This window comes from Hypanus sabinus, chromosome 21, assembly GCF_030144855.1.
Source record: "Hypanus sabinus isolate sHypSab1 chromosome 21, sHypSab1.hap1, whole genome shotgun sequence".
In the NCBI taxonomy this organism is placed as follows: Eukaryota; Metazoa; Chordata; class Chondrichthyes; order Myliobatiformes; family Dasyatidae; genus Hypanus; species Hypanus sabinus.
The window spans coordinates 52,193,061-52,207,895 of NC_082726.1; the positions used below are offsets into that span (position 1 = coordinate 52,193,061).

The 14,835-nt window shown below is 40.9% G+C and overlaps 1 protein-coding gene across 3 annotated transcripts in view; it reads left to right on the top strand.

Moving 5' to 3' along the window:
- lrmda (leucine rich melanocyte differentiation associated) overlaps positions 1–14,835 on the top strand; it is a 1,063,446-nt gene that overhangs the window by 17,816 nt on the left and 1,030,795 nt on the right. For all 3 annotated transcript variants that reach the window (XM_059946545.1, XM_059946548.1, XM_059946546.1), the window contains exon 2: positions 9,786–9,886. In XM_059946545.1, the coding sequence (XP_059802528.1) occupies positions 9,786–9,886 (101 nt within the window). The remainder of the gene's footprint in view (positions 1–9,785; positions 9,887–14,835) is intronic.

A 14,835-nucleotide genomic window follows, 5' to 3' on the forward strand; every position in this document is an offset into this window, starting at 1 on the left:
CTAGCGATCTGAAGGTCCCCAGTTAAGGCAGTGTGTTGTGTCCTCGAGCAAGGCACTTAACTACATATTGCTCCAGTCTACCAGCTGAAAATGGGAACTGGCAAAATGCTGGGGGTTAACCTCACGATAGACTGGCGTCCTATCCCGGGGGGTGGGGGGGGGGAGTCTCGTACTCTTGGTTGCTTCATGCCATGGAGACTGGCATAAGCACTGGCCTGATGAGCCTATGAGGTTCGGGACGGACTTTAACTTTTAACGTAACTGAAAACGTCCGATGTCCAAAGCAATAATTGTGCTTTAACCATCTCTAAACATTACCATATTATTAATATACAAAGTTAACTTCTGTATTTACCACACTTTATAACAATTTGCCTTTGTACCATGAAAGTCATGAGATGTACCCTTTAAATGCAGGCTGGTTTACTTTCCCCCAAATTTTTGGTTCAGTTGTTCCTTGCAATAATGTTCGTATTTTTATTGGTTTATTATTGTCACACGTACCAAGATGGGTGGTGCATTAGCACAGTGGTACAACGTTTTACAGTACCAGTGACCCGGGTTCAGTTCCTGCCTGTTCCTGTAAGCAGCTTGTATGTTATTCCCGTGACCGCGTGGGTTTCCTCTAGGCGCTCCGACTTCCTCCTACAGTCCAAAGACATTTCAGTTGGTAGGTTAATTGGTTAAATTGTGAGTTGCTGGGTGGCTCGGCTCGAAGGGCCAGAAGGGCCTATTCCATTCTATACCTCAATAAGTAAATGATGAAAAGCTTGTCTTGCATACTATTTGCACAGATGAATTATTACACAGTGCATTGAACTATGCCAAGGTCACACAATAACAATGCAGAATATAGGGTGGCACAGTAGCCTGGCAGAGGTAGATTGCTGTTAGAGAATGAGTGACCAAAGTCCAATTCCTGCCCGTCTGTAAGGGCTTTGTACGTTCTCCCTGTGACTGTATGCGTTTCCTCCCACATTCCAAAAGCGTACGCGATAGTAGGGTAATTGGTCAAATTGGTGTAATGGGGCTGGAAGGGCCTGTTACCGTGTATCTACAAAAAAATAGAATGTAGATGAATGAAGTGCAAAGGCGACTGAGAGAGTGCAGTTCAGGTAAACAATGAAGTGAAAGACCGTAGAGAGGTAGATTGTGCGGCCAAGAGACCATCTTATTGTGCCATTCATAGAACGTGGAATACAGCACAGTACAGACCCTTCAACCCACAGTGTTGTGCCAACCCTTAAACCCTGCCTCCCATATAAACCCCCCACCTTAAATTCTTCCATATACCTGTCTAGTAGTCTCTTAAATTTCACTAGTGTATCTGCCTCCACCACTGACTCAGGTGTGCATTTCACGCACCAACCACTCTCTGAGTAAAAAACCTTCCTCTAATATCCCCCTTGAACTTCTCTCCCCTTACCTTAAAGCCATGTATTGACCAGTGGTGCCCTGGGGAAGAGGCGCTGGCTGTCCACTCTGTCATGAGTCTAATAACAGTGGGATAGAAGCTGTCCTTGAGTTTGGTGCTACGTGCTTTCAGGCTTTTGTATCTTCTGCCCAATTGAGAGCAAAGCAAAATGCAGCAGGTGCTGCAAATCTGAACTGAAAAGGAAGTGGAAACTGGGTGAGTTAGCCGGACAGGCAGGAACTGTGAAAGCGAATGATCTTTCATTGGAATTGACAGTTGTGATGTGAAGGCCAAGATCGTCTGTCACACAGCTCGATATTATTGTGTGGCAAACAACTGAAATTCTGTTTTCACAAGTGCCTAAACTGCATGCATTGCTTAGCACTCAATACTAACTATACAGTGCAAAACATGATAGGGCAGGGATAGATATTATCTCACTTTAAGCAGAGCTGATCTTGAAGCTGCCCACTGCATCTGTATCTTGTTCATCTAATTAAGAAACATCATGAGACACTCACATAAAACTGAATCTTTCACTACTGCTTCTGTGCTATTTATAACGGGTACCTATCTCTACCTTTGGAGAGCCAATTGCAGCTGACTTTGGACTGCTTCTATGGATCATACAAGGTAGCTGATCTTTGCAAATTGATCCTTGGTCAATGAGGAACTAGCTTCTCTAATTACAGAGGGAAACAAACTGCTGGAGGAACCCAGTGTGAATAACTGGTCATGGCCTGAAAAGCTCAACTGTCCATTTCCCTCCTCGGATACTGCCTGACTTACTGAGTTCTTCCAGCAGTTCGGTTTTTAACTCCAGATTCCATTATCTGCAATCTTTTATGTCTTTACTTCTCTAATAATTATCTTTCTACCAGGACTCATAAATAAGCCACTGATACCTCCAATCAAGGAGCGAGGACTTCATGTTTTTCTTTGAGATTAGTAACGATTGCAGGCATTGCAAACTGCTGAGATTTCTTGGCATTCTGTGAGTCCTGTGTGAGACAGAGCTTCTAGCATGAAGTGCAAGGGCTATCACTGGGAATTAGAATTGCTTTAAGGTTGTCACACATACTGAGATAACAGCGAAAAACTTTCCTTGCATACAGTTCATACAGATCAGATCATTTGCACAGTGCATTGAGTTGAATGAAGTGAAAGAAATACAGTACAGAATAAAGTGTAAAGCTACAGAGAAAGTGCAAGATAATAATAAGGTGCAAGATCATAATGAGGTAGATTGATGCCAAAAGTCCAGTTTATCCTACCAGGGAACTACTTAGTAGTCTTCTAACAGCAGATCAGAAGCTGCCCTTGAGCCTCGTGGTGTGTCTTTTCAGGCTTTTGTGTCTTCTGCTTTTTGGAAAGGGGAGAAGAGGGAATGTTTGGAGTATGTGGGGTCTTTGATTATGCCGTTTATTTTACTGAAGTACTATTAAGCAGAGGTTGGGTTCTGCGATGTGTTGAGGTGTCCACACCATCCGCAGTTTCTTCTGGTCATCTGCAGAACGGTTGTCTTACCAAGCCATGATGCATCCAGGTAGGATGCTTTCTGTAATGCATTGATAAAAATTGGTAAAAGTCAATGGGCGCACGCCAAATGTCTTTAGTCTCCAGAGGAGGTAGGGACATTGGCGAGCGTCTTGTGGTTCTGCGATGTTTCTGCGCACCAGGGGCAATTTGCAGCATCAATGAATCTACAAACCCACTCATCTTCAGGTTGTGAGACGAAGCTGGAGCCCCCAGTGTTCACAGGGAGAAGGTGCAAACTCCACATCAACGTCGCTGGGGGTCAGAATTGAACCCGGCCTTCTTGAGCTATGAGGCAGTGGCCAGCAGTCATGTGAAGGTGAGGTAGCAACGCTGCTGTTACTATAGGCTCCTGGCAACAGCCAGTGGCAGTGTCTTGTTGATAAGTGTCTGCAGTTGTGCAGAGTTTGATGAGAATGTGTTGAGATTGGTTTGCTTCAAGAGAAGGTTTGATAGGAACGGGTGGCATTTCCACTGCTGTCATTACACTTTTACTCAGATCTAGGAGCAAGAGAAGGCCTTCTGGCCCTTCGAGCCTGCACCACCATCCAGAATCAGGCCAAGGTACCAAGCTACAGAGCAAGAATCAAATGTATTTATCACCTGTACATTGCAACATACAGTGCAATGTGTCATTAGAGTTAACGTCCAACATACCCGAGGAGCAAGGGTCACCACACATTCTGACACCAACACAACATGGTCACGCTGCTCGGTAGAACATAGAACACAGCCAGTGATAAAAAATATATAGTGAGATGTGGTGCTTTGTGTCAGCAGTACTGTGCAAGGCATTAAAGTTACTATAAGTTACAAAAATAAATAATGCAAAAGTGGTCTGATCCTTGTAAAGTAGGTTTCCTTCTTCCTCTTGATTAGATGTCCCACTTCTCTTGTTAACAATAATTCCCTCATTCTACCATCCTTTCCCTGCCTCAATGGGACAAACCCATTGAAAGCCCCATGCAAGTGGTCCCTAAGCAAACTCTGTTTTATCTTTGTACGCTTCCCTGAGTATGTGTGTTCCCAATCTATGCTTCCAAGCTCTTGCCTAGCAGCATCATAAGTTGCCCGCCCCCAATTAAAAACTTTCCAATACTGTTTGCTCCTGTCCCTGTCCAATGCAACAATGGGGATTGCAATACAACAATGCAAGGATTTGTGGTCACTGTCTCCAAAATGCTCACCAACTTAGAGAACTGTTACTTGACCAGGTCCAGTGCACAGTACTAGATCCAGTACAGCCTCTTCTCCAGTCAGCCTGTTCACATACTGGGTCAGGAATCCTTTTGATAAGACTTGTAGTGGGTACCTGTTCACCATAATTTCTTCAACACATCTTTCTACCTCCACGACACAAAAGACTGTGGACTTCAGCTCACATAGAGCGTGGATCAGCTGATGGAAACAGCCTATTCTTTGAGTGCGAACTGTTTCAGAGCATGGCTTAAGTTCAACATCATTAAAAAATTTCGATTACTTTAGTAGGAGTTTCCATTCACAAATATTAGAAATTTCCAATTCTTATATTTCTGACTTTGCATTACAGCTTTAGAACCAATTGGCCTATGGATTCTATACCTGTTCTCAGAGAAATAGAATCAGTCCTCAAGTTTAAGTTTACTTTCATCTGACTGTGCATATATACAACCAAATGAAACAATGTTCCTCTGGACTGTGATACATGCACAAACATATATCACACACATCACTTAAAATATAACAACTAATAAGTTCATAAAATACAATGCGAAGTGCATGTAGTGCACAGCATAGGTAAATGGTATGGTAAACAGCTGGCTGTCCTAGTCACGAGACATTGGTAGTGGCAGGGTATTTATTAGTCTCACAGCTTGAGGGAAGAAGCTGTTACCCAGTCTGGCAGGCCCAGTCCTGCTGCTTCTGTACCACCTTCCTGACAGTAGTGAGTCAAAGAGATGGTGGAACAGGTGGTAAGGATCCTCAACAATGCTTCATATACATTGCTCCCAGTAAATATTCAGAAATGGGGGAGGGAGACACTGGAGATCCATCTGCAGAGTCTTGCAGTCCGATGCCTTGTACCATTCATCCTGTTCCCCCAACCAACTCCCTGTAACCTGTTCTATCTAACGTGGCTATCAGATCCCTCCAGGTTTCAATGCATGCGCACGCGCAGTGGCCGCTTAATCTAGCATCCAGCGCATTTTTGGGATGAGGGAAGGGATACAGAGCACCAGAAGGAAATCCACACTATCGCAGGGAAAACATGCAAGCTCCACACATTTGGCGCCAGTGGGACAGAATCGAATCTGGGTCACTGGAGCTGGTAAAAAGCAGCAGCACTAGCTTCTGCTGCAACATGTGGAAGCCACACCACTGGCCATATTTAAGGCCAGGAGTGATAAGTTCTTGATTGTTTAAAGGGACTAAAAGTTACCGGGTGAAGGCAGAAGAATGGGGTTGAAAGGAAAAATCAGCCATGATGGTATGGCTGAGCAGACTTGATGGGCTGAATGGCCTCATTCTGCTCCTATATGTCTTGTGCCATACAAAACATTCTGACTCAACATAAGACTGAGAGGCATTAAAAAATACTGGATAATGAGATATATATAAGAATCAAAACATAGTAACGTTGAGAAAAAATGACGATGGCTAAGTATGTTTAGTAGAAGTTCAGACAACTTGAAGCTAACTAATCAGATCTTACTCTTATAGATACCAGGCATAAGTTGTTTAGTAATCATTCATTTCCTTTGGTTGGGAAAGGTGGAGTTAATGCTTTCATTTGAGGACCTTGATCCAAAATATTAACTATTTCTCTTCCTGCAGATGCTGCCTGATCCACTGAATATTTCTGCCATTTTCTGTTTTTAATTTAGACTTTCAGCATCTGTGGTGCTTTTATTTTCACATTCCTTTGGCTGTTAGTCTTATATCTTCCACTTCAGTTTTCGTCTCCACCAAGTTCTTGATGTTTCTGACAATTAGAGTGAATAGCCAAGCCAAAGAAACAAACAAGTTCTATGGTTCAACCTCCAGGCTGTGTTATGATTGATCCAGCTTGGAACACCAGAGAATCATAGATTGTCTCAGTTCCGTAGGGTAAAGTTTTCAGCCACAGCTGCCTTTGTGTAGTTAGGATTCATGAGATATGGTACAGGAGGCTGTTCAGTCCATTTAGTCTTTGCTGGCTTCTTGCGAAACAAATGGCCTCTCCCATTTCCGAACAGCTTGAATTGCAATGTGCAGCATTGAAGTAACAAGATAATGGAGGAATTCAGCAAGTTAGGCAGAATCTGTGGACAGAAATGGACGTTCGGCATGTTGTGTTGAGAGTCTTCATCTAGCCAGAAAGATGACGGCAGATGTCACCAGTATAAAAAAGGTGAAGGAAAGGAGGTGGATCAAGAGCTGCAAGTGATTGGTACATCCAGGTGAGGAGAGGAGGGGCATACGGATGAATGACATGTGGAAATAGCAAAAGAGGCTGTGAGTTGAGAGGTACAGGTGATGTATTCTGATAGGAGACAAAGGCAGAGCATAGAAAGTAGTATGGGAGATGGGGAGGGGACCCAGTGGATGATGTAATCAGAGGACAGAGTAGGTAGAGGAGGGGGAAAACATGACAATTGGGGACTGGGATGAATGAATGAAAAATTAGGTAGATTGGGAGAGAGAAAAGGATTAGAGGGGGAGCAGTTTATCTGAAATTGGAGAATTTAGATGTTCAGGCCATCAGATTGTAGACGATTCGGGCACAATGAGGTAATGTTTCTTCAGTGTGTGTTTAGCCTCATCATGGCAATGGAGAAAGCCGAGGATAGGCATTGTCATTGTGAGGTGGTGAGGAGAACTAAAATAGTGACAACTGAATGACCATTGCAGACAGAGCGAGGAAATCTGCAGATGCTGAAAATTCAAACAACACACACAAAATGCTGGTGGAACACAGCAGGCCAGGCAGCATCTATAGGGAGAAGCACTGTTGACGTTTTGGGCCGAGACCGTTCGTCAGGACTAACTGAAAGGAAAGATAGTAAGAGATTTGCAAGTAGGAGGGGGAGGGGGAAATGCGAAATGATAGGAGAAGACCGGAGGGGGTGGGATGAAGCTGAGATCTGGAAAGGTGATTGGCAAAAGGGATACAAAGCTGGAGAAGGGAAAGGATCATGGGACGGGAGGCCTAGGGAGAAAGAAAGGGGGAGGGGAGCACAAGAGAGAGATGGAGAACAGGCAGAGTGATGGGCCGAGAGAGAGAGAAAAAAGCAAACAACTAAATATGTCAGGGATGGGGTAAGAAGGGGAGGGGGGCATTAATGGAAGTTAGAGAAATCAATGTTCATGCCATCAGGTTGGAGGTTACCCAGTTGGTATATAAGGTGTTGTTCCTCCAACCTGAGTGTGGCTTCATCTTGACAGTAGAGTAGGGCATGGATAGACATATCAGAATGGGGATGGGATGTGGAATTAAAATGCGTGGCCACTTGGAGATGCTACTTTCTCTGGCGGACCGAGCGTAGGTGTTCAGCAAAACAATCTCCCAGTCTGCGCCAGGTCTCACCAATATATAAAAGACCACACCGGGAGCACCGGATGCAGTATATCACACCAGCCGACTCACAGGTGAAGTGTCGCCTCACCTGGAAGGACTGTCTGGGGCCCTGAATGGTGGTGAGGGAAGAAGTGTAAGGGCAGGTGTAGCACTTGTTCAGCTTACAAGGATAAGTGCTGGGAGGGAGATCGGTGGGAAGGGATAGGGGGGACGAATGGACAAGGGAGTTACATAAGGAGTGATCCCTGTGGAAAGCAGGAAGGGGGGGGGAGGGAAAGTGTACTTGGTAGTGGGATTGCAGACAGAGCACGTGCTCGGCAAAATAACAAGTTATAGAGCAATTACTCAGAGAATCAACTGGCTTGAATCATATTTTCTCTGCAGAACAAAACCAAATTACATCACACTTATAAAAATCCACTTTATTGAATTTTAAGTAATTTCTTCCAATAATTTAAGTAATTCTTTGAATTGTTTGATTTGAACGATTCAAAGGAGTGGTTATATTGGGAAGTGGCAAGCAAAGCCATGACTTTCTGCTGCTTTCCTAGATACTTAATGTAGATCCGGTGAGATCAAACTGGCTTCTTAGAAGTCAATCAAAAGGGAAAACAATTTCTTAGCAATGTGGTCATTTTTATTTGCCTTTGACATTGTTTCAGGAAACAGGAACGTTTACTTAGTGCCTTAATGAAAATATAAACATTCCAAGCTGCATTGTAGAGCTTTAAGATAACAATGAACCAAGAAAATAGGAGGACTTTTTGAGAAAACAGATGATTATGGGAACTTAGAGATGGCAGGGCCTTGGAAACTGAAAAGATGACCACCACTGTAAAGTTAAGAAAAATGCATTGAAGGCTAAAGGCAGAAGCACAGTGAGTTTGCTGATGGTGGTATGAGGGTTGTTGAGGTGAACTCAAGATTAAGGATCAAGGAGAAATGGAGGGATTTAGTAGGAGAATTTGAAATCTGAACCATCTGGGACCCTAAGATTACATATTCCAGCTTTAAGTGAATCATTAATTCAATTGAAAATCCAGTTTGACTCTTGCACAGTTTCTTCTTGTCATCTGGATGACTCTGGTTTCTCTAAAACAGGATTATGTCATGGATGGCCCAGGTCTTATAGATAAAAGTCTTTTAAAGCTACGGCAGCTAGAAGGAGCCATTAAATTGGTGTAATAAAAACAGAAAATAGGTGTTAGAAATTTGTAAACAGGAGAAAGATGTACCAGTTAATTGAGTGGTTTCACAACAACCGAGCACTCAATGTCAGTAAGACCAAAGAACTGACTATGGACTTCAGGAAAGGTAAGATGCGGAAAGACAAAGCAGTCCTCATAGGGGGATCGGAAGTGGAGGGAGTTAGAAATTTCAAGTTCCACGGTGTCAATACCTCAGAGGACCTAAGCTGGATGCAACATATTGATGAAGGTATAAAAAAGACAAGGCAGTGGCGATATTTCATAAGGAGTGAGGAGATTTGGTTTGCCTTTGCCAACTAATCTCTGGACAACTTTCACAAATGTACCATGATGAACATTCTGACTGGCTGCATCACAGTCTGGTATGTGGGGGGAGGTGGCGGTGGCTACAGAACAAGGCCAAGCAAAATCAAAATAAGTTTCAGAAACTTGTAAAATTGGTCAGCTCTATCATGGGTACCAATCTCCGTCGAATCCAAGAGGGCTTCAAGGTGTGGTGCCTTAGAAAGCTGGCATCCATCTTTAAGGATCTCACCACCCAAGACATGCCCTCTTCACACTGTTACCATCGGGAAGGAGGTGCAGAAGTCTGAGGACACACACTCAGCGATTCAGGAACAGCTTCTTCCCCTCTGCCATCTGATTTCTAAATGGACATTGAACCCTTGAACACTACTTCACTACTTTTCTATTTCTGTTATTTTTGCATTACTTATTTTAACTTAATTATTTAATAGATTTAATGTAACTCTGTTTTTTCTGTATATCCATTCATCATATTGTACTATTGCCATAAAGTTAACAAATTTCATGACATATGCTGGTGATATTAAATCTGATAACTTCTCAAATTAAGCAGCATCTGCGGGGAGAAAACACATTTATGAATAATATTTGCATAGAATCTACTGTTCATAGTAAAGGACTTTGCAATCTGGTTTCTATTCTGCTAAAGAAAAGAAATGTGTCTGATTTTGCATGTAACATTTTTCTAGCTGTGCAGTAAATACTTTAAATATATTTCTATGAAACTGCTGATACTTGCTTATTTCAAAATTATTTTACTTTTTAAAATATGTATGTTGTGCAGGTTTCTTACATTGGTCAAGACTGTGAAAGTATTCCTGAACTACTTGGCAAGAACTATGGACTTTTCACAAAGCGTTTAGATCTTAGTTTCAATCTACTAAGGTAAGATAGACACCACAAGCAGCTTATCACTATGCTATATCTCCAAGTCTGTAAGTAACAGCTCTTAAATTGCATAGTGACCATCTTATTTGTGGAATGGCCTTGCCTCATATGTTCTCATTGTTGTCTAATAACTATAATGTGTATCTTTCCAAATTTCCAACAGATTATTTGAATGTATTTGTTTATAAGCAATAAATACTTTATTTAATTGTACTTCTAACTAGAACGTACCATTGAAGTTTTTCAGTTTTTCACTCCTGCCAAAAGTATTGCAGTGAGGAGTAATTGGAATCAATAAATCAGACTAACTGTTGTCTTCAAACTTGTTACACTTTAGAGGCTTACTTGAAATTGAGAAGTGAGTCTATTAAATATTTAAGTCAACCTTCAATGTCTAATACAGAATGCCAATGCATTTTTATTTCCAAATGCTTGGAGCTGCACAAAGTTCATTCACTTACATTGGACAGAATGAAGCCCAACCAATGTTTCCAAAGGGATCACTGGAAGTTGCCCAAGGAGACTGAGAGTCCAGGTTTGTGTATTTCTGGGGATGAGCAAATGTGAAGTGTGCACCAATGGGTCACAGAACTTTATTCTCCCTTGTGATTGTTGAGTTGATTGCTGAAGTATACATGGAAAGCCGTTATTCAATTCTACTGTATCTGGATCATCATTAATTAATTTAATTCTGGATTATTTCTGCTCATCCATTGAATTGGAATGCATCTGATTTACCACTGTTAGTTCAATTGAGGTCTCTGAGATACTTGAGTATTTTAATCTTGAAAAATGTACTATCCCCAATGTTGACTTTTTGACATGTTGGTGCACAAAGGGCTTTTCTATCTGAGCCCTAATAATTAATAAACTATCATCCAGCTAATTTAATCACAGTTCTAACTTGAAGCCAAGTGTGACAGTAATCTGTGTTTGGTGCTAATTTAAGCAAAATGATTTCTAGGGTCATATGCAATGCTTTTTAATAATTTGATAGCTCATTTCAAAAGCTGCTATTCCCATAAAATGAATAAACTGATGTGATGATGCTGCAGATATCCTTTCAATGCTGTTGCATGAACAAAGTCGCCATCGAGAAGTACTGATAGACATGAAGCAGTCTCTTTACTGAACAAAATGAGACACAGCAGGCATCATCTTGAGACCCCTTTTGGAAGAAGGGGCTTGCTTGACCCAACACTACACAGCATTTTATGTGCTAAAGATCAAAGGACAATTCCATGCTTACAGTGCATCTACAATGCTTCCTTTGAACTACCGACACAATCTTCACTCATCCTGCTTTACACCCACACCACAGGCACCCAAGTGAATTTTAGTCAGCATTGGCTGGTCTTCCAATTAACTGTGGTTCATAGCTCTTAGGAGCCCATTGTTCAGAGCTACTTTTAAAATTTAATCTATAGACCGTATTCAGATCAGAAGATTGGTAGCTGAAGTTAGTTGCTGAAGTTATTTGCCATATGTGCTAACTCCCAAAACACCCTAACGCAATCATTTGAATGATTTGTTTGAAGTCTTCTGTTTTTGAAGTCTCTGCGTATTACGTGCCTGTAACAAGGGAAAGTATTCAGGTATCTCATTGTCACTGATGAAACATTACCTGTCTCATAGTTGAAAGTCATAGATCATTCTCTTCCAGAGTTGGTTTAATGTGGATAATAAATTAGGAAAAACATACAAGCATTTCAGTAGTATACACCATTGTATGAATTATACAGATGTGATAATGCTTGCAAAATAAACAAAAATGAATTATTTTACCACAGAGAAATATAGTATATATTTGTCTAATCATGTGATACTTCACTATATCCTATGGCAACTGTGTTATGTAGTCCAATAGGCCTTAATGTGATATTGTAATAGTATGGACTGCATTTTTCAAAATCATTGCAGCAATAAAATCCCCTGAGCCATTCTGGTAGGGAGAAGTAACTATATGATGACGGGAAGTGTCACATGGCGCTGGCTTAGTTGTTTACATTTTTATCTAATAGTTTTTGAAGGTTTGGCTCTTCTACACGATGGGAAAAATCAGTTAAGAAGTCGTCGTGCATTGTGCCATGGAAACAAATGTATTGCAGAATATTTAATGATCCACAAATTTCACACACTCCACACTGCAATGCTCCAGATTCACATAACTAAATTTGGTGTGAAAATTTCTCAAACTGCAAATATTAAATACAAGCAGATCTTCAGGTTTTTAGGTCATTAATATAATAATACATCATAATAGCTATTGTTGTGATTAGTTGGAAGGTATTAACTAAGAGATTCACCATGGTTAGTACTGAACCATGGAAACTCGACTGAAAGATCTAATTAAGCGATGCTTCTATTTCCATGATATGGAAATCAGATTTTGCTACAAAGAGCAACATACGCATTTACTCGTTTGAAATTTTATGTAATCTAGTTTTGATGAGTTTTTGAAAATACTGTTAGGTTTGGGTTAGACAGAAGGCATAGTTTGATAACAAGTAATCTTGCTGTTATTTTTCCAAATAAGATGACCCACCTCTTAAGTATTAGCTTAAATTATATTAAAAGGTGAGAGGAATAATTCTCCCAGTGCTCTAGTTGCCATCAAAACTAATGTCACGTGCTCAATCACTAGTGTTTTTATACAGATGGTGTTATCATATTAACTAAAATACTATGTAACACTGAGCATCATAGGAAGTCATTCCTACCTGTGGCCATCAAACTTTACAACTCCTCCTTAGGAGCGTCAGACACCCTGAGTCAATAGGCTGGTCCTGGACTTATTTCCACTTGACATGATTAACTTCTTATTATTGAACTATTTATGGTTTTATATTGCTATATTTCTTCACTATTCTTGGTTGGTGCGGCTGTAACGAAACCCAGTTTCCCTCGGGATCAATAAAGTATGTCTGTCTGTCTGTCTTTCTATTGTCTTTGGAGAAACAAGACTAGAAATGGTACATTTGTTTTATAGACTACTCAATTGACAAAACCTATGCAATATTTCCCCATCTTTCCTTCAAAGCTCAATCGAAAATTTATCCAGAAGGCTTTTGGAGATGTATAATGCTCTTCAATTCATTTGGCTTTCTTGGCATTAGTTTGTTCTCAGTTTGTTCCCCATGTATGATAAATATTTGTCCTACTTCGTGTTTGAATTTGGATTTCATTCTTATTGTGTATATTAAGGGGTTGCACCTTTTTTAAAGTTCTAACGTAATGAGACGAGATCATAACAAATATATTTTCAAATAGTGTAAACATTCAAGTTCCATTCATCATAGGTGCCTGCATACAATGCTCCTTTGATCGACATCTTCTGGATAGATCATAGAACTATCTTTTTCACTTCTTTTGTTTCTCATCTCGAATGTGATCCTGGAACTGTTGGAGACTATTTTGCTGTTTGGAGATCATTTGGGGGCTTCAGCACTCTGCTGTCTCTGAGATTGCGGGAGGCAGAGGCAGTGTGGGTGAACCTCGTGGTGAGAGGGCTACAGGATGATGCGCAAGCTGATGTTTGACCCAGTTTCGCCATTATAGCTTCCATTGTTTGCCGATTTAACGCGACGAGCGATGGAAATGTCGAGGCGAGTGTGGAAGTTTGAATATCGTTTGGGTGTTCTACAGTGACAGCTTTCAGGAACCTCATGGTGGGTAGGGTGCAGGATGTGGCGTAAACCGATGTTTGGCTCCATTTTGTTGATTAAAGCTTACATTGTTTGCTGACTAAGCACTGACAGTGATTGAAGCATCAGAGCGAATGTGAAGAGTGAGCACTGGCTGCCTGTCTTTTGATTTTTCTGCAATGATACCAGAGGGGGAGAGTCTGCCGCTGCGGAAAGTATTGCCCAGATTATTTTCTGCCTTTTGGATGTGAACTTGGACTATAAAATCTTTTTTACATTCTTATAGTTTTTATATTCTGTGTTTTTTTTGCCTGATCTTCTCATTATTTTTGGAAGTCAATGTGCCTGATCTGTTTTGTTTTTTTGTGGTGGAAGAGTGATTTGGGGGTTGATGTGCCTGATCCATTTTGTTCATTTTTTTGAGTGGGAGGAGGGATTTGAGAGTTAATGTGCCTTTTCCGTTTTTGTTCTTTCTTTTAAGGGGAAGTGGGATTTGATGACACCTTTTATAAATGGTCACTAGTGTTGGAACTCACCCAAAGCTCTGTATGTACCTCAGTGTGGAAGAGCGCTCAATAGTCCAAAGATCAACTTGCTCTATCTGTGCTTGAACACTTCAGTTATACCTGTTGAAATCCTAGGAGCTGAAGACTGGTTGGATTGAGGCTGGTTCCTGGAAACATCATGTCTTAAGTCAGTGAAAATCATCCAGAAACTAAAAATCTTGTAAAGATAGTTCAGTACACATTTCAAAAGCAAGGATGTTGCTTGAAAACTTCGCATTATTTGAAGTTGTATCATTGGATAAAGGCAAGCTGTAGAGATTCTGTCTAATTGACTCATGATTACGGTCAGACTGTATGAATGTGTGGAAGCCTAGAAAGATTGAACAGTGGAGAATGTTCACACGGGTGGAAGATGTGCAATGGTGCATTGTGGGAAATGGTGCTGAGAATGGAGTTGTTGCATGGTAATTGGTATTATGATGTCGAAATAAAATTTAACAATAATAACCATGACCCCCATTTGATGTAATTCTGACAGTATAACACCAAAACAAGGGAGGACATTTTGACAATTTCAGGTTAAGTGAATAAGTAATATGAATATGGGATAAGTTTTGCATCTATTTTCTAAAATGTGTAAAAGGACAGAAACACAAGGAGGGTGGAGAACCACAAGCAACTGTAATAATGCAGGCTAATAAAGTTATTAACTGTGCAAGCAAAACTATATTGAATTTCTAGATGTATTCTATTCTAAAATCTTTAACCACAGAAAAGATCTTAAGTAATAGATTAT